The sequence below is a fragment of the Branchiostoma belcheri genome, unplaced genomic scaffold (genome assembly GCF_001625305.1).
Source record: "Branchiostoma belcheri isolate BF01 breed outbred unplaced genomic scaffold, Haploidv18h27 scaffold8, whole genome shotgun sequence".
Lineage (NCBI taxonomy): Eukaryota > Metazoa > Chordata > Leptocardii > Amphioxiformes > Branchiostomatidae > Branchiostoma > Branchiostoma belcheri.
In genome coordinates, this window is record NW_017804464.1 from 2,668,503 (window position 1) to 2,688,162 (window position 19,660).

Genomic DNA, 19,660 nt, shown 5'->3' on the forward strand with positions numbered 1-19,660 from the left:
CAACGATTCATTCTTTATCTCTCTCTGTCAGTTAAGAAGCAAAAGAACTTGTGTTACTAGGAGCTACCCTCTGATAGCTTTAGTGTCCCCCAAAGTTATGTGTTGATATGTTAAGCGCACATTTGTAAACTACTTCCCCGTACTTGCCTGTATCTTTGTCTGCTTTTCAGTAAGTCAAAAATGAAGCTTCAAACTCGATGTACCGTTTTACAGTAATACGATGAATGATCCATCTCTACATAGTGTCGTATTTTGCATAACTGTACTGCAGTTCAATACTTTTTACAACAAGAGTATACTTTTTCAAAAAAATACTTTTGCCAATATGCCGTGTCCTTAACCTTAGGTCTGTTTTTCTTTCACACCCAAACCTGATTTACAGACGCCCCTTACGTTTAGTCCAGGTTCTTTCATAGCAGGGCTCAAGTCAATTCTTACGAACAGAACCGACTTACGATATTCCCATGCTGATTAAATACTGACAAAGTACTTCAGCTATATCCAATTCAATTATCTGGTCTGAATGGTTTATCAAGTGGGACTTAAGCTATCTTGATAATGGCTTTTGTCCCCCAGGAGGCCTTGGATCACTGTTTCAAAACTCGGCTCAAGTTTCGTTCATTATTGTTGGAAAGGTCAGTAATAACATCATATGTGATACATCGTGGCGTTTTATTTCGTAAACCAGGATGAGATCTGCCTTCACAACTTTATCACTGTTAAGGTTGTCAACATTCTGAGTAAGGTAATTTTGCTTAGTCGTGATCACTCGTAGGATACTATGAAGTAAGATCATCATCATCATCATCAAGATACTATGAAGTTATGATAAGGATATTTTGATCTGGAAAGAAATTGAACATTCCATTTCAAGTTTGATGCTATCAAGTAATGATATGGACGTACATTTTGATCTGGAAAGAAATTGAGCATTCCCCTATTTTCTTCGCTAGTTCAAGTATAAAGTAAGAGCGCCATTAATCAAGTGCGCCAAGAGAGGATTGGCCTTTGACATCCTGAGGAAATATTAGAGCCCAAGATCACTAATGACGTCTAGAGTCTGTCTTTTTGTCAGTTAATTATATAAAAAGCATAACAATTCGTGTTACTAGGAGCTGCTTTCTAAGGTTTGCACCTAGACAATGCAAAAACTAACAACACAACATGTCTGACAACGTGTGTACTTAATCAAATACCACAACCTGCGTCACAAGGGAGCTATATACCTCCCGGAGACTTGACAAGACACACAGAAATGTTACAACATGCTGGCCGTCACCATGCGCTGTCTGGTGGGTTTTCTAGTTGTGCTAACCAACGTCGGTAAGGCAGTCATTTTCACTACGTGGAGACTATTTGCAGTTTTGTCATTGGCGCGAAACAACCATGTTACTGGAGTATTTTTATTTTTTAAGGATCCTTCCGTCGCTCGTAATTATTTCGTTTGTATGGCATCATTTGTGTGTACAAAATTTCTTCTTCAGCAAGGGACAGGAAAAACTTTATTCTACTATTAGGAAATCCACACAAGATCTGTTAAAGCTCAAGTAATGAAATTCAATACACGCTTGGTAAACATTTCAACTAAACAAAACTTGCGTCGTGTGGCGTAACGGCAGAGTGCTCGACTCGGAACCAAGAGGTCCCGGGTTCGAGTCCTGACATATACATTCCACAGATCTTGTGCCCTTGGGAAAGGCACTTTACACGAGTTTCCTCACGAGTTTCCTCGAGTGAATTTCTTCTCCTGTATTTGTCCTCCGTTGGTGACGGCGTAAAATAAGTTGATATAAGTTGAGTACTAATACTAGTGTTCTTTTCTGCAGTCGTCTTGTCTGGAGCTGATACCAACATCGCTGTAGGGAAGCCGGCGTTCCAAACATCGACATCCGTTCACTATAGTACCGATGGGGTTCCCAGCCGTGCCGTGGACGGGAACCTCAATTCTAACTACCGTGGTCTCTCCTGCACACACACACAGCTGTCTGAACACAACCCCGCGTGGTGGGTGGATCTCGGAAATTCGTTTCCAATTAACAGGTACGTGTTGTCGAAAAGGGAGCACAAGCCAGTGTTAGAAATATCCGGCTGCATTGCATGTGCAGAACAAATTAAATATTGCAGAAGAAAAACTAAATAGCCTGCAATTTTGCAGACTAAATAAATCAGGCTAGGGGTTCAATTATGTTGGTATGATATTGTTCAAGAGTTGTGTGTTTTACTGCTACTGACTTTATACGTGTGTTTTTTTTTCAAATTGCATGCAAAATGTTTGCCAACATACCATTTTTTGGTCAGGATTTAGTGCATATTTCCAGAAAGTACTTCTGAATTGCAGAACAAAACTTTGACATTCTGCAATATGGCAGAACACTGAAAAAAGTATTTCTACCACTGCAATCGTTTCTTTCCCAAGCTTGATAACACCACTGAAAGTTGAGCTGGAGATACAATGAACCACTGTTAAAGTGTGCAGCGTTATACCAGTTGATGTGTACAAACTCTAATGTAACTGCTCTTATGTCTTAACGTCGTCTACATAATAGAGTGGCCGTCTTCAACCGCCAGGACTGTTGTTGGGAACGAATCAACCCCTTCAACATCCACGTCGGGGACTCCGACCAGGTCAGCACGAACCCCAGGTGTGTGGGGGACTATCGACTGGTGGCCGGTCAGACGTACGTTTCTCTCCCGTGCTATAACATGCGGGGACGGTACGTCGGCATTCTTCTTCCCGGATACAACCGAATCCTAACCCTGTGCGAGGTCCAAGTCTATGTAAATTTAGGTATGTGTTTTTTTTTTTACATACAACTGTAATGATTCTTATTTGGAATTTTCTTGGGCATTGAAAGATCAATGCGTCTAGTTTTTCTTACACGTATTCTACTTTTTTTGTTTTCGTACATGGTTCTTCTGATTTAGCATTACTGACAACTGAGGCCGCTGCTACCACTCCAGCTGTTACAACCACCACGCCTGCTGTTACAACCACTACGCCTGCTGTTACAACCACCACGCCTGCGGTTACAACCACCACGCCTGCTGTTACAACCAATACGCCTGCTGTTACAACCACTACGCCTGCTGTTACAACCACCACGCCTGCTGTTACAACACCTACTCCTGCTGTTACAACAACCACTCCTGTTACAACCAGTACGCCTGCTGTTACAACCACCACGCCTGCTGGTACAACCACCACGCCTGCTGGTACAACCAGTACGCCTATTACCACAACCGTTAGGTCATCAAATGACGCAAGCATCGTGACCACTACGATGTCACAGCCGGAGGATCCCACCAGTCCTCCCCCGACCGCGTCGCTAACTACCAGCCGGCTGGGGGAGGGGGGATCCGCCGCCGCTAACAAGGGCGGGGCACCGGGAGGGGCAGTAGCAGGCGGCGTGACCGGAGCGATGGTTCTTGTGGGAGCAGGAATAGCCATAGGCGGGTTCCTGCTGTATAGAAAGAAGAAGAAAGTTGCCGTGGAGCCTACACCCTCAGAACGAGTGGAAAGCTATTGAATGTACAGTCCATGCTCCATGCACAAACTACCAGATTTCTACATTTCTATGACAGTACTGGCACAGTACAAATGAGTCTAATTTGTCTCATTCGTATCTACTAAAGGTTTACACGTATAGGTGCAGAGCATACCAGACAGTTTCTGGGTGCGTGAATGATGTTTAGCACCAAGGACAGGTTTTGTTATTCCTGTATGAGGCGCGCGCGCGTATGTCTGTGTCTTTATCTATGTTTGGGTCTGGGGTGGTGGATATTTTTAAGCATATACCAGAGACAGATGTGTTTCTTTGTGTGTTGATATTTTTCAGTACCAGATATAGGATTGTTTGTTAAGTTCATCTGCGTACCTGTCCGTATGTTTTGACTGATTTCTGTTCAGTCATAAATAAAGCTCCAAACTCATTGGGCAGATCTACAATAACAAGATGAGTTAACAGTCTATGTATTGTATAGTGTTGTACAAATGTTACTGTCACGCGTACGCACTGACATCTAGCATTAGCTGGTGTGTTACGCCAAGGGGCGGTTATACCGGCTATACAGATACATGCATGTGTATAATTATACAAATGCATCATTTCAGCCCTCGGGCTACGAATGTGGTGGAGTATTTTTGCATCTCAATACCTTGTCAAGAAAATACCTTTGCCGGCATATCGTGTCTTCGTTCAACTTAAGATGTTTTCTTTCACACAAAAACTTCATTTACCAGCATCCTAGTACTTACTGCCATTTTTCCTTAACTTCGGTAGTAATGTTATCTCTAGATTCTTTCAAAGCAGGACTCAAATCAATCATTACAAGTCGAACCAACTGGTAACCTTCCCATACTGGTTGAATGGTGACAAAGGACTTAAGCTTAAAGCTTATTCAATTGTCTGGTCTAAATTCCTTCAGAAGGAACAGCTCTTAACGGCTTTCGTCCCCAGAATGTCTTTCATCAATGTTTCAAAACATCATTTCTTGTTGAGAACGTAATTTTAAAAGAACCTTACATGCTGTACATCATGACGTTTTATTTGGTAAACCCGGACGAGATCTGGCTTCACAACTTACATGTATATCACCGATAAGGTTTCTAACATATTAATCAAGGTAATTTTCGTCAACCTTGATCACATCTCTTAAGATGTTTTGATCTGAATAATAATGTTACACTAGTGTTAAGTCTTCTTCGTTGTTTATTTTAAAGCTAAAATGCAATAACGCAAGTGCGTCAAGAGAGAAACAACCTTTCACATCCAGAGGAAACATTACAGTCCAAGTTCACTAATGGCGTTAAGATTCTTTCTTCAAGACAGTGATTGAATCAAATAGCACAAACAACCTCAACTCCATGTTACCAGGGAGTTACCTTTCAGAGACTAGACATGAGGGAGAGAAAAGTCACAACATGCCTGACAACGTCGCCTACACCTTGCGTTTTCTGGTTGGCCTTCTAGTCGTGCTAACGACCGCTGGTAAGTGTGACATTTTCGCTACTTGGAGACTATTTGCAGCTTTGTCTTTGCAGGGAAACACGTGTGCTCCTGGAGTGATTTATTTCTTAATGATCCTTTAGTCACTCGTAGTAATCATTTTTATTCGATTAGACGTATACTGTCTGTCCTTTCTGTTCCATGCACCGTTGTTATAGTATATATATATATGAATATATGCCCCGTTACGGTCTCCAATTGCGTGTTTTGGAAGAAACACACCGTGAATCATGTATGGATACAGATTCACGAAGCTCTCGTTGTTGTTTTTCAACAGGTTGTCGAATAGCAGACTACGTTCGTTATAATGGGGTTTGCTACAAGAGCTTTACGGAGCCACAGACGCACGATGCGGCCAGGCAAACTTGTGCGGCAGACGGGGGGCTTTTAGCCATGCCGAAGGACGAGGCCACCAATACTTTTCTCGCTAGTCTAGCAGACGTAGTATGGGGTCGCTGGATTGGGATAACCCGCGTTAACAGTAACGGCGAGTGGGTGTTTGAGGACGGCCAGACACTGACATCGTCCGGTTATTCCAGCTGGCTCCCCGGTGAGCCACAACCAGATTACGGTCACGGTGGCTGTGTGGGATTTTGGGAGGCTGGATCCTTCTGGGATGAAAAGGCCTGCAGCTATCTCAGGGGGTGTATCTGCCAGCTGAATGAAGGTATGCGCCCTCTACTTGTAATGGTATAAGTACTAGAACCAAGTTAACTCTTATTAGAACTAAACGGTTTGAAGATGTGTGAATAACGTTAATCTTATGGGGCTTAAACGAAGTACGAAAAAAATACCGCAAGTGCTATTTCTATACACGCCACAACCGTTGAATTTGGGAATTGTTTTACGTCATAATCTTACTAATTCCAGGATCACCTAAACGCTTTTTTAAAATCTTCCACTTCAGATTCAGGCATGTCTTTGTTATACTTCATAAATGCTACCGTGATGATGTTTACGTATACAAAAGCGTCCGTATTGACGTCGACACAGAAACGATGCCATATCAGTACAGTATTACAAATAGAAATTATTCCACTGCAGCAACAACCACAACAGCCACTACTACAACACCGGCTGTTACAACCACCACGCCTGCAGGCACAACCACTACGCCTGCTAGTACAACCTACTACGCCTGCTGGTACAACCACTACGCCTGCTAGTACAACCACTACGCCTGCTAGTACAACCACTACGCCTGCTGGTACAACCAATACGCCTGCTGGTACAACCAATACGCCTGCTGGTACAACCAATACGCCTTCGATCACAACCGTTATTACAACAAGGTCATCAAATGACGAAAGCATCATGACAACTACGATGTCACAGCCGGAGGATCCCACCACGTCCTCCCCCGACCGCGTCGCTAACTACCGAGCCGGGCGTGGGGGGAGGGAGGGATCCGCCGCCGCTAACGAAGGGCGGGGCACCGGGAGGGGCAGTAGCGGGCGGCGTGACCGGAGCGATGGTTCTTGTGGGAGCAGGAATAGCCATAGGCGGGTTCCTGTTGTATAGAAAGAAGAAGAAAGTTGCCGTGGAGCCTACACCCTCAGAACGAGCGGAGAGCTTTTGAATGTACAGCCACAAGTGTTCCACTCACAACGATTTCTAGAAACTTAAATGACAGTAGAGGCATAGTATAAATGAGTTCAATTTGTCTTGTTCGTATCTACTGACGATTTCCACGAATATGTGCAGACTATACCGGACACATTTTGTTGGTCACAATAGTGTGTGGATTGTTTTTCAGCACCCAGGGCAGGTTTTGTATGAGGCGCGCGCGCGTATATGTGTTTGTGTGTGTGTTTATCTATGTTTGGGTCTGGGGTGTTAAGCATATACCAGAGACAGTTTCTTTGTGTGTTGAAATTTTCAATACCAAATACAGGATTGTTTGTTAAGTTCGTCTGCGTACTTGCCCGTATGTTTTGACTGATTGCTGTTCAGTCATAAATGAAGCTCCAAACTCAATGTATAGTGTTGTATAAATGTTAGTGTCACGCACTATCATCTAACATCAGCTGGTATGTTACGCCGGGGGACGGTACATATACACAGATACATCATTTCAGCCCTCGGGCTATGGGTGTGGTGGCGGTATTTTGATTCTCAATACATTAATTAATTGTCAACAAAATACTTTTGTCGATATGTCGTGTCCTCATTCAACCTTGGGTCTGTTTTTTTCACATAAAAGCCAGCAGCCTCCTTTGCTAACCTTTGGTAATAAAGTTATCTCTAGATTCTTTCATGGCAGGACTCAAGTCTGTTATAACAAGTAGAACCAACTGGTAGTCTTCCCATGCTGATTAAATGCTAACAAAGGACTTCAGCTCATTCAATATAGCTGGTCTAAATTCTTTCAGACGTGGAACAACAGGTAACTTAATAGAGGCTGTCGTGCCCAGAATGTCTCAATGTTTCAAAACATTTTGATTTCCTGTAGAGAACGTAATTGTAGAACGCAATTTATTTGGTAAACCAGGACGAGATCTGGCTTCACAACTTAAATCACCGTTAAGATTTCTAACATTCTAATCAAGGTAATCTTCGTCAACCCTGATCACATCTCACTATGAGGTCATGCTATATATGATATAAGGATATTTTGATCTGAATAATAATGTTACAATAGTATTAAGTCTTCTTCGTTGTGTATTTTAAAGCTAAAATGCAATAACGGAAGTGCGTCAAGATAGAAACTTTGACATCCAGAGGAAACATTACAGTCCAAGTTCACTAATGACGTTTAGATTCTTTCTTCAAGACAGTAATTGAATCAAATAGAACAAACAACCTCAACTCCGTGTTACCAGGGAGCTACCTTTCAGAGACTAGACATGAGGGAGACTTATGTCACAACATGTCCGACAACGTCGCCGTCACCTTGCGTTTTCTGGTTGGCCTTCTAGTCGTGCTAACGACCGTCGGTAAGGCCGGACATTTTGCTCTTTGGAGACTTTTTGCAATTTTTTTTATTTCTAGAGATACATATTGCTCGACATGATAACCATAACTTACAGTATCTTAAGTTTAAAACCTCGAAATCTCTGAGTACGTGACTTCCCTGTTTCGACAGAGCTGATTTTCGTGATTCTGTCTCCTCTCTTCCAGGTGAATGGCTGGAACGGGATTCGTCATGGGTCGAAGACTCCGCAGGCGCACCGTGGGTTGACGAGGACGGAGTGACATACGATGCCGCCAAAGCCTTGGATGGGGACCACGGGACCTACTGGAACCCATTCGGTAATGACGAACGGTACTATAACAACTGGTACATCGTACTCGACCTCGCAGTGCCACACACCTAACCCAAATCGCAATCAACAACTACGGAGACATCACCCATGATATTGCTGCCTTTGCTTTGCAAAAGTCTCACTTTGGAACTTGGGAGGACGTCGTGTATGTCGGTAACGTGCAGGGAGGGACGAGCCAGCGCCAGGAGTTCGGCAATTTCCAGGGAACAGCGCAGATCTGGAAGTTCGTGGTTCCCCGGACCCACTCGCGCTGGCAGCCATGGCTCCTAGAACTGAACTTCTACGGAATATCACAAGGTAATACAAAATGTACTTCGTTTTTTTTTTGTATTTTTTTTTTACACAAATATCGATGCAAGGACGTCACAATGAAAATAGTCACATGTGATGCAGTGAAATGGAAAGCGTTAATCGAATGTTAAGTATTTTGTATCACGATTGACGGTAACTTATGCAAAAAGGATACACATTTGTGTTCGTATATTTGACACTGAAATAGTGCCATAGTCAGTCCCCTCTGCTCTACAGACCATTATTTAGGCGTATTGCCTCTTGTGACATTCCTACATCCACTTCCACATAAAAATTTGATTCACCATCAGCCTCCTATTTACTCCCGTTAGCGTACCTTTGGTAATAGAGTTATTTTCCATATCATGGACCAAGTCAATTATTACAAAAGATGGTTCTATCACTTCAGCAACGACTACAACTGAGGCCGCCACTACTACAACACTGGCTGTTACAACCACCACGCCAGCTGTAACAACTACCACGTCTACTGGTAAAACCACCACGCCTGCTGTTACAACCACCACGCCTGCTGTTACAACCACCACTCCTGCTGTTACAACAACTACGCCTGTTGTTACAACAACTACGCCTGCTGTTACAACAACTACGCCTGCTGGTTCAACCACTACGCCTGCGATCACAACCGTTGTTACGACTAGGTCATCAAATGACGCAAATATCATGACTACTACGATGTCACAGCCGGAGGATCCCACCAGTCCTCCCCCGACCGCGTCGCTAACTACCAGCCGGCTGGGGGAGGGAGGATCCGCCGCCGCTAACAAGGGCGGAGCACCGGGAGGAGCAGTAGCAGGCGGCGTGACCGGAGCGATGGTTCTTGTGGGAGCTGGAATAGCCATAGGCGGGTTCCTTTTGTACAAGAAGAAGAAAGTTGCCGTGGAGCCTACACCCTCAGAATGAACGGAGAGCTCTTGAATGTACAGTCACAAGTATTCCATGCACAAACTACCAGTTTTCTAGAAACTTAAATGACAGTACAGACACAGTACAAATGATCGTCTCATTCGTATCTACTAAAGGTTTAACGTTACACGTACAGGTGCAGGGTACACCGGACAGTTTCTGGGTGTGTGAATGATGTTTAGCACCAAGGACAGGTTTTGTTATTCCTGTATGAGGCACGCGAGCGTATGTCTTTGTGTGTTTATCTATGTTTGGGTCTGGGGTGGTGGATATTTTAACCAGGGACTGGTGTGTTTCTTTGTGTGTTGATATTTTCAGTACCAGATACAGAGTGTTTGTTGAGTTCGTCTGCGTACTTGCCCGACTGATTTCTGTTCAGTCATAAGTGAAGCTCCAAACTCAATGTATGTATAGTGTTGTATAGATGTTAGTGTCACTAACACCTAGCATCAGCTGGTGTGTTACGCCGAGGGACGGTATATATACACAGATACATCATTTCAGCCCTCGGGCCATGAATCTGGTGGCGGTATTTTGATTCTCAATACATTAATTGTCAACAAAATACTTTTGTCGATATGTCTTGTCCTCATTCAACCTTGGGTCTGTTTTTTTTTTCACATAAAAGCCAGCAGCCTCCTTTGCTAACCTTTGGTAATAAAGTTATCTCTAGATTCTTTCATGGCAGGACTCAAGTCTATTATAACAAGTAGAACCAACTGGTAATCTTCCCATGCTGATTAAATGCTAACAAAGGTCTTCAGCTCATTCAATATAGCTGGTCTAAATTCTTTGAGACGTGGAACAACGGTTAACTTAATAGAGGCTGTCGTGCCCAGAATGTCTGTCATCAATGTTTCAAAACAGTTTGATTTCTTGTAGAGAACATAATTCTAGAACGCAATTTACTTGGTAAACCAGGACGAGATCTGGCTTCACAACTTAAATCACCGTTAAGATTTCTAACATTCTAATCAGGGTAATCTTCGTCAACCGTGATCACATCTCACTATGAGGTCATGATATAAGGATATTTTGATCCGAATAATAATGTTACAGTAGTATTAAGTCTTCTTCGTTGTGTATTTTAAAGCTAAAATGCAATAACGGAAGTGCGTCAGGAGAGAAACTTTGACATCCAGAGGAAACATTACAGTCCAAGTTCACTAATGGCGTTTAGATTCTTTCTTCAAGACAGTAATTGAATCAAATAGAACAAACGACATCAACTCCGTGTTACCAGGGAGCTACCTTTCAGAGACTAGACATGAGGGAGAGTAATGTCACAACATGTCCGACAACGTCTCCGACACCATGCGTTTTCTGGTTGGCCTTCTAGTCGTGCTAACGACCGCCGGTAAGGCCGGTCATTTTCGCTCTTTGGAGACTTTTTGCAATTTCTTTTTTTTCTAGAGATACATATTGCTCGACATGATAACCATAACTTACAGTATCTTAAGTTAAAAACCTCGAAATCTCTGAGTACGTGACTTCCCTGTTTCGACAGAGCTGATTTTCGTGATTCTGTCTCCTCTCTTTCAGGTGAATGGCTGGAACGGGATTCGTCATGGGTCGAAGACTCCGCAGGCGCACCGTGGGTTGACGAGGACGGAGTGACATACGATGCCGCCAAAGCCTTGGATGGGGACCACGGGACCTACTGGAACCCATTTGGTAATGACGAACGGTACTATAACAACTGGTACATCGTACTGGACCTCGCAGTGCCACACACTCTAACCCAAATCGCAATCAACAACTTCGGAGACATCACCCATGATATTGCTGCCTTTGCTTTGCAAAAGTCTCACTTTGGAACTTGGGAGGACGTCGTGTATGTCGGTAACGTGCAGGGAGGGACGAGCCAGCGTCAGGAGTTCGGCAATTTCCAGGGAACAGCACAGATCTGGAAGTTCGCGGTCCCTCAGACCCACTCGGGCTGGCAGCCATGGCTCCTAGAACTGAACTTCTACGGAATATCACAAGGTAAGAAAAAATATAATTCTTTTTTGTATTTTTTACACAAATATCGACGATGCAAGGACATTACACTGAACATAGTCACATGTCGTGCGAAACGTTGTTCTAACGTCAACTATTTTGTATCACAATTGACGTAACTTATGCAAAAAGGATACATATTTGTGTTGGTATTTGACACTAAAATAGTGCCATAGTCAGTTCTCTCTGCTCTATAGACCATTATGTAGGCGTATTGCCTCTTGTGACATTCCTACATCCACTTCCACATAAAAATTTGATTCACCATCAGCCTCCTATTTACTCCCGTTAGCGTACCTTTGGTAATAGAGTTATTTTCCATATCATGGACCAAGTCCATTATTACAAAAGATGGTTCTCTCACTTCAGCAACGACTACAACTGAGGCCACCACTACTACAACACTGGCTGTTACAACCACCACGCCAGCTGTAACAACTACCATGTCTACTGGTAAAACCACCACGCCTGCTGTTACAACCACCACGCCTGCTGTTACAACCACCACTCCTGCTGTTACAACAACTACGCCTGTTGTTACAACTACGCCTGCTGTTACAACTACGCCTGCTGGTTCAACCACTACGCCTGCGATCACAACCGTTGTTACAACTAGGCCATCAAATGACGCAAATATCATGACCACTACGATGTCACAGCCGGAGGATCCCACCAGTCCTCCCCCGACCGCGTCGCTAACTACCAGCCGGCTGGGGGAGGGAGGATCCGCCGCCGCTAACAAGGGCGGGGCACCGGGAGGAGCAGTAGCAGGCGGCGTGACCGGAGCGATGGTTCTTGTGGGAGCTGGAATAGCCATAGGCGGGTTCCTTTTGTACAAGAAGAAGAAAGTTGCCGTGGAGCCTACACCCTCAGAATGAACGGAGAGCTCTTGAATGTACAGTCACCATGCACCAGTATTCCATGCACAAACTACCAGTTTTCTAGAAACTTAAATGACAGTACAGACACAGTACAAATGATCGTCTCATTCGTATCTACTAAAGGTTTAACGTTACACGTATAGGTGCAGGGTACACCGGACAGTTTCTGGGTGTGTGAATGATGTTTAGCACCAAGGACAGGTTTTGTTATTCCTGTATGAGGCACGCGGGCGTATGTCTTTGTGTGTTTATCTATGTTTGAGTCTGGGGTGGTGGATATTTTAACCAGGGACAGGTGTGTTTCTTTGTGTGTTGATATTTTCAGTACCAGATACAGAGTGTTTGTTGAGTTCGTCTGCGTACTTGCCCGACTGATTTCTGTTCAGTCATAAGTGAAGCTCCAAACTCAATGTATGTATAGTGTTGTATAGATGTTAGTGTCACTAACACCTAGCATCAGCTGGTGTGTTACGCCGAGGGACGGTATATATACACAGATACATCATTTCAGCCCTCGGGCCATGAATCTGGTGGCGGTATTTTGATTCTCAATACATTAATTAATTGTCAACAAAATACTTTTGTCGATATGTCGTGTCCTCATTCAACCTTGGGTTTGTTTTCTTCCACATAAAAACCAGCAGCCTCCTTTGCTAACCTTTGGTAATAAAGTTATCTCTAGATTCTTTCATGGCAGGACTCAAGTCTATTATAACAAGTAGAACCAACTGGTAGTCTTCCCATGCTGATTAAATGCTAACAAAGGACTTCAGCTCATTCAATATAGCTGGTCTAAATTCTTTGAGACGTGGAACAACGGATAACTTAATAGAGGCTGTCGTGCCCAGAATGTCTTTCATCAATGCTTCAAAACATTTTTATTTCTTGTAGAAAACGTAATTTTAGAACGTAAATTATTTGGTACACCAGGACGAGATCTGGCTTCACAACTTAAATCACCGTTAAGATTTCTAACATTCTAATCAAAGTAATCTTCGTCAACCCTGATCACATCTCTTAAGATACCATGAGGTCATGATATGGATATTTTGATCAGAAAAATAAACGAGTATCAAGTCTTCTTCGTTGTTTAGTTTAAAGTTAAAATGTACTAAAGTAAGTGCGTCAAGAGAAATGACCTCCAGAGGAAACCAAGGTCACTAATGACGTTTTGATTCGTCCTTCAAGACAGTAATTGAATCAAATAGCGCAAACAACTTCGTGTTACCAGGGAGCTACCTTTCAGAGACTTGACATAAGTAGCTAGAGGGAGAGAAAAGTCACAACATGTCTGACAAGGTCTCCGTCACCATGCGCTGTCTGGTTGGTCTTCTAGTCGTGCTAACGACCGCCGGTAAGGCAGTCCGTTTCGCTCTTTGGAGACTATTTGCAGTTTTGTCTTTCTAGCAAAACACTCATGCCGCTAGAGCAGTTTTAGTTTTTAAAGATCCTTTCCTAACTATAGCCCGCGGTTGTAGTAACCACTAAAAAAAACTGTGTGTGTGCGCGCGTGTCTAGGTGCTTGTATTCTTTCGTGCCACAACATTTTCTTTTCTTGATGAATGCGAACGCTTTCTACGTAATACTATACACACGCGTGGCTACTTCTTGCAGAGGCATGTATCGTGAAGCCGTCGGGCATGGAAAATGCTGCCGCCACGATGACCGCATCTTCCGTCCATTTGCACTGCTCCACGGAGAACGCGTTCTTAAACTCCCAAGGATTGGACACGGCCAGTCGATTTGCGGCAGCATGGTGCTCCGATGGTGGGCAAACGTCTGGACAGTGGCTTCAGGTACAGTCTTTCAAACCTAACTATGCCCCACAGCGTCGTTTCACATAGTCATAGAGTGACTTTATTACGCAACAATGTACAAGGTACAAAGTATGGCAGAAATGAGAGAACAAATCTAACAAATCAGTCTACGTAGTACAATACTAGGTGATATGGGATGAAAAGGCGCTTATACAATCATTAAAAGAGTTTCTTACGTTTAGACATTCTTTAAAATACTGTCCTATATTCACAATGTATGGATTGTCAAAAGTCAACAAGTATCTGAATTTGCTAGATGAATCCATGGCGAGAAATTCTGGTATAGAAGTTGATATAGTTGCATATAATGAATTACGTATATCAGAATATTTGGGACAAACAATCAAAAAGTGGCATTCGTCTTCTATTGATTCATATCAATGACAGGGACTCATTGACTATTTTGGGTTAGTTTGTTTCTATCAGTATGGCATTCACTGTATTTTTTTAATCATTTTAAAAAACAAATTAACGGCTCTCGGTGGCAAATGTGCAGATGTTGGCTCATTGGCGAACCAAGTCCGTAGTGTGTTTTTGCCACACAGTTAGACAGATAGCCAAAGTCGTGTAAAGTGCCTTTCTCAACGGCACAGCGTCGGGCCAAGTTGAGTATCGAACCCGGAACGTATTGGTTCCGAGTCTAACTCTCTGACCGTTGCGCCCCGACGCCACACAATCATTTGTAAGAAAATCTACATAATATTTCGTTAATAAGTTATTTCCGAATAGGTTGATCTGACTTCACTGGCCAACGTATCGGGAGTGATCACTCAAGGAAGGGGGGACTACAACCAGTGGGTGACCAGCTATAAACTAACCTTCAGCACAGATGGCGTCGTGTGGGACACATACTCCGAAGAAGGACAAGAAAAGGTTATAGTCCGATGTTATCCTATAGCATTACATTGTACTTTTCAAGTCTATATGTTACTGCAAAGGGTGAAGATACTAATATGTTACGTGTGTTGGTTTATCTAAGTCTTTTTTTTTTCTGTATCAATGAAGACAAGTTATTGGCGACATTTTGATGAAAAAAATCAGTACATTCTTACAATGATAAAACACCTACATTTCTACATCAGGTAGTAGACTGATTTATGCTGTAAATGTTTATCTACATATGAGCTGTTAATTATTTCTTTAATAGGTGTTTACAGGCAATACTGACATGAACACCGAAGTTGAACACCTCATTGTTCCGCCGTTCACGGCAAGGTTTGTTCGGTTCCACCCATGGAGCTGGTCTGGGTGGCTCAGCATGCGGGTGGGGGTGCTCCGGTGTGGAGAAGGTAGGACAATACCAAAGTTATATTGTTGCTCCTGTAGAACTCTTAATTTAAAACACTCAACAGTCTTAGGAAAGCCTGCTATATGCCCTGTGCGCTTCACTCTATACCACACACATACACACACACACTCACACTCACACACACAGGCCCATGTTTTCGGTACAAAGAGACAAGGCTCCGAGTGTTTCAGGGGAGTTGCAAGGTCGTTGAACTATTCTTGTGCACAGTACAACAGAGGAAAAAACGTTGTCGTGGAGCTTACCCCCTAACAATGTTCCTCCTGACAGTCACCAGTGTTTTACAAACCTAAATGACTAGGGGGAAAGTTCAGTTAAGTCCAATTTGTATCGTTAGAATCTACCAAAAGCTTCCACGGATAGGTGCAGATTACCGAACAACGAATTTATGTCGGGCACAACGGTGTGTGGATGGCGTTCAGCACCAAGGACAGGTTTTGTTTCCTATACGAAGCGCGCACCTGCGAGTGCGTGTTTGTTGTTTGTTTTTGACTGGATGGTTTTCAGCACCAAAGACAGATGTTTTTCTTTGATTGATTGATTGTTTGTTTGTGTGAATATATTTCAGCACTTGAGACAGGTCTATTTGTTCGTTTATAGTCAATTAGAAAGGCACTATGCATACTAGTATGTAATTACGTACACATTGATACCTAATTAAAGCTATACTAATTTGAACTCCATACACATGTGTTCTCTGCAGCTGACGCAGTCGGTTTGTGGCCATTAAACTCGCAGTACGGAGCATCAGACGCATCAGGAAACGGAAATGACGGGGTAGCAACGGGAACCCAGTTGGCACCAGGTCCAAACGGAGACCCTGACGGCGCTTTCCTGTTTTCCGGGACTGTGAGTTCCTACATCGACATCCCCAACAACGGACGGCTGGATGTGAGGTTGTCCTACACCATACTGGCCAACATATATCCTACAGGTTATGATGGACCAATCTTCAACTACGTAGGGAACAACAATGATCATCTGTGGGCGATACATTTCTGGCAGACCTCCCACCAGGCCCTATTCCTGCGGTACGTTTAAGGCTTTGTATTTAATCTATTTTAGCTCCAGTTTTTTCATCTGTTTATTCGTCACAGTAGCGATCAGAGTAGCTGCTTACAAGACACAGACTGAACAAAAACCCTTCAAATTGAGACATAACCTTAATATACTCTTAACATAGGAATCGTCCAAAATTACTGTACGGAATTAAGTTATATATTATTATCTGTCATACAAACACCCAGCCCACTTTGATAATAGTCTTTATTTCTAGTAGTGCAACAGTGCATCTCAGCGCCTGTTGCTAGTTCAAGGGATGACATCGGCATTGTATGAAAATATAGCATCAAAGATACAGATATCACACCAACAAGAGGCAAGAATGGATATGTTTAATTTTCTTCGGTTGACACCTGGAAGATTGTAATAAAAACAATTGTCTATTGCAGGACGATAGGGCGACATACCAGATGGGATTCCATACCCCCCGTCTCCGCGAATGTGCTGCAACAGAACGCTTGGAACTACGTGGGCGGAACCTACGACAGTTCCACGGGGGTGGAAGCCGTCTGGAACGACGGTGAACTGGTCGCGCAGTTGCAGATCGGGGTCCCGTCCGTCGCGAGCCAGTACGCGGTCCGTGTGGCGGTGAAAGACGGAGACAGACGGTACTTCGCGGGCCGGATAGCCTGTATCCAGCTGTACGACTTCGCCATGACGCAAGAACAGATTGTGTCAGCGCGGGACAGGTGTGCGTCGAGTGCAACCACCACGCCTGCTGTTACAACCACCACGCCTGCTGTTACAATCACCACGCCTGCCATTACAACCACCACGCCTGCTGGAACAACCACCACGCCCGCTGTTACAGCCACCACGCCTGCTGTTACAACCATCACGCCTGCTATTACAACCACAACATCTACTGTTACAGCCACCGCGCCTACTGTTACAACCACCACGTCTACTGTTACAACCACCACGCCTACTGTTACAACCACCACACCTGTTACCACAACCTTTAGTTCATCAAATGACGCAAGCATCGTGACCACTACGATGACACAGCCGGAGGATCCCACCAGTCCTCCCCCGACCGCGTCGCTAACTCCCAGCCGGCTGGGGGAGGAGGATCCGCCGCCGCTAACAAGGGCGGGGCACCGGGAGGGGCAGTAGCAGGCGGCGTGACCGGAGCGATGGTTCTTGTGGGAGCAGGAATAGCCATAGGCGGGTTCCTGTTGTATAGAAAGAAGAGGAAAGTTGCCGTGGAGCCTACACCCCAAGAACGGAATGACTCCTAAAGCTACAGTCACCAGTTTTGTACAAACGTACATGACAATAGAGGCTCATTACAGATAAGCAGAATCCAATTTGTCTTGTTTTGTTTTGTTGTTCTTGTATGAGGCACAATAGATTCCGGATGGGGCTAAGCACGAAGGGTTATAGCTTTTATTCTGTACGAACTGCGCGGCATGCACGCTTTGTCTATGTATACAGGTATGTTTAGTCGTGTGTGGATGGTGTTCAACACCAAGGACAGGCATGTTTGCCTGTGTGTGGATGGTGTTCAGCACCAAGGACAGGTATGTTTACTTGTGTGTGGATGGTGTTCAGCACCAAGGACAGTTATGTTTACTTGTATGTGGATGGTGTTCAGCACCAAGGGCAGGTATGTTTATTTTTGTGTAGATGGTGTTCAGCACCAAGGACAGGTATGTTTATTTTTGTGTGGATGGTGTTCAGCACCAAGGACAGGTATGTTTACCTGTGTGTGGATGGTGTTCAGCACCAAGGACAGGCATGTTTACCTGTGTGTGGATGGTGTTCAGCACCAAGGGCAGGTATGTTTACTTGTGTGTGGATGGTGTTCAGCACCAAGGACAGGTATGTTTATTTTTGTGTGGATGGTGTTCAGCACCAAGGACAGGTATGTTTACTTGTGTGTGGATGGTGTTCAGCACCAAGGACAGGTATGTTTATTTGTGTGTGGATGGTGTTCAGCACCAAGGGCAGGTATGTTTACTTGTGTGTGGATGGTGTTCAGCACCAAGGACAGGTATGTTTACTTGTGTGTGGATGGTGTTCAGCACTAAGGACAGGTATCTTTGTGTGTGGATGGTGTTCAGTACCAAGGACAGGTATGTTTACTTGTGTGTGGATGGTGCTCAGCACCAAGGACAGGTATGTTTATTTGTGTGTGGATATAGTTCAGACACAGGTCCTATGTGTGGATATTTCTCGGCACCAAGGACAGGTGTGTTTACTTGTGTGTGGATATTGTTCAGCATGGGCATATGAATATCGTGAACATCATCTTATGGCATAGTTATGTCTATGATATAATATTCTATGATGTTCTGGGGTTTTCAAATTACATGTACAAATGCAAATTTATATATAACTGTGTGAAACTAATACCCTTATACAGTACTTTATTTGGTAGTGGTAAAAAATGCTTATAAAATACAATGAAACATTTACATGTATTTTGAAAGAAGGCACAAAAATTCAGCAAGTGTACAGGACCATGGATACATTGTACAACTATTTCATTCTTTCTTGCAATCAAATCATCATCTTGCTTCTTAACTTCCATTATCCATAGGTAGAAATTCTTGGCTATCACCTGGAGAATAATTGTATGGGTTTGGTTCTTAATTTTCCCTCTATTTTCATTATTTCATAATTCAAACTTAAGATTCATGATTGCCGGAATTCCCTATTTGGTTAGATTGAATAAATACATGGTCCTTTCAGAATAATAAATGAAGGCACTTGTCTAACAAAGCAATTGACATATCCTGTTGATGTTGTCATATGCATGAAAATAACCCTGTTACCTTCGAATTCATCCGTTTTGCCTAATTAGGCAACATGAAACAGTCTGGCCACTTTATGATACTCCAGAAGAATCGATCATACATATATTTTTTTTCATTTTGTACTTTTTCTGTTTAAAAATGTGTTTTTTTACATGTTATGAGGAAGGGGACATTTTGTGCTATGTATTGCTCTTGATGCCAACTCCCTACATGTTACAGTTGAGTATAAAGTCAGTGACAGAGATTAGGAAACAAAATGCCAACAAGATAACATTACTTATGTGTGACACAAATACCATCAAAGTACATTGTATGTACATGTTTCTGCACCTTTCAAGCAA

The 19,660-nt window shown here is 43.4% G+C and overlaps 1 protein-coding gene across 1 annotated transcript; it reads left to right on the forward strand.

Annotated features, from left to right (window-relative positions):
- The first annotated feature begins 15,436 nt into the window (after window positions 1-15,436).
- On the forward strand, window positions 15,437-17,673 carry LOC109486043 (location of vulva defective 1-like). The gene is made up of 3 exons (XM_019789736.1): window positions 15,437-15,478; window positions 16,199-16,526; window positions 16,947-17,673. The coding sequence occupies exons 1-3, from the start codon at window positions 15,448-15,450 to the stop codon at window positions 17,671-17,673; spliced, it is 1,086 nt and encodes a 361-aa protein (XP_019645295.1). The 5' UTR covers window positions 15,437-15,447.
- Window positions 17,674-19,660: the final 1,987 nt, after the last annotated feature.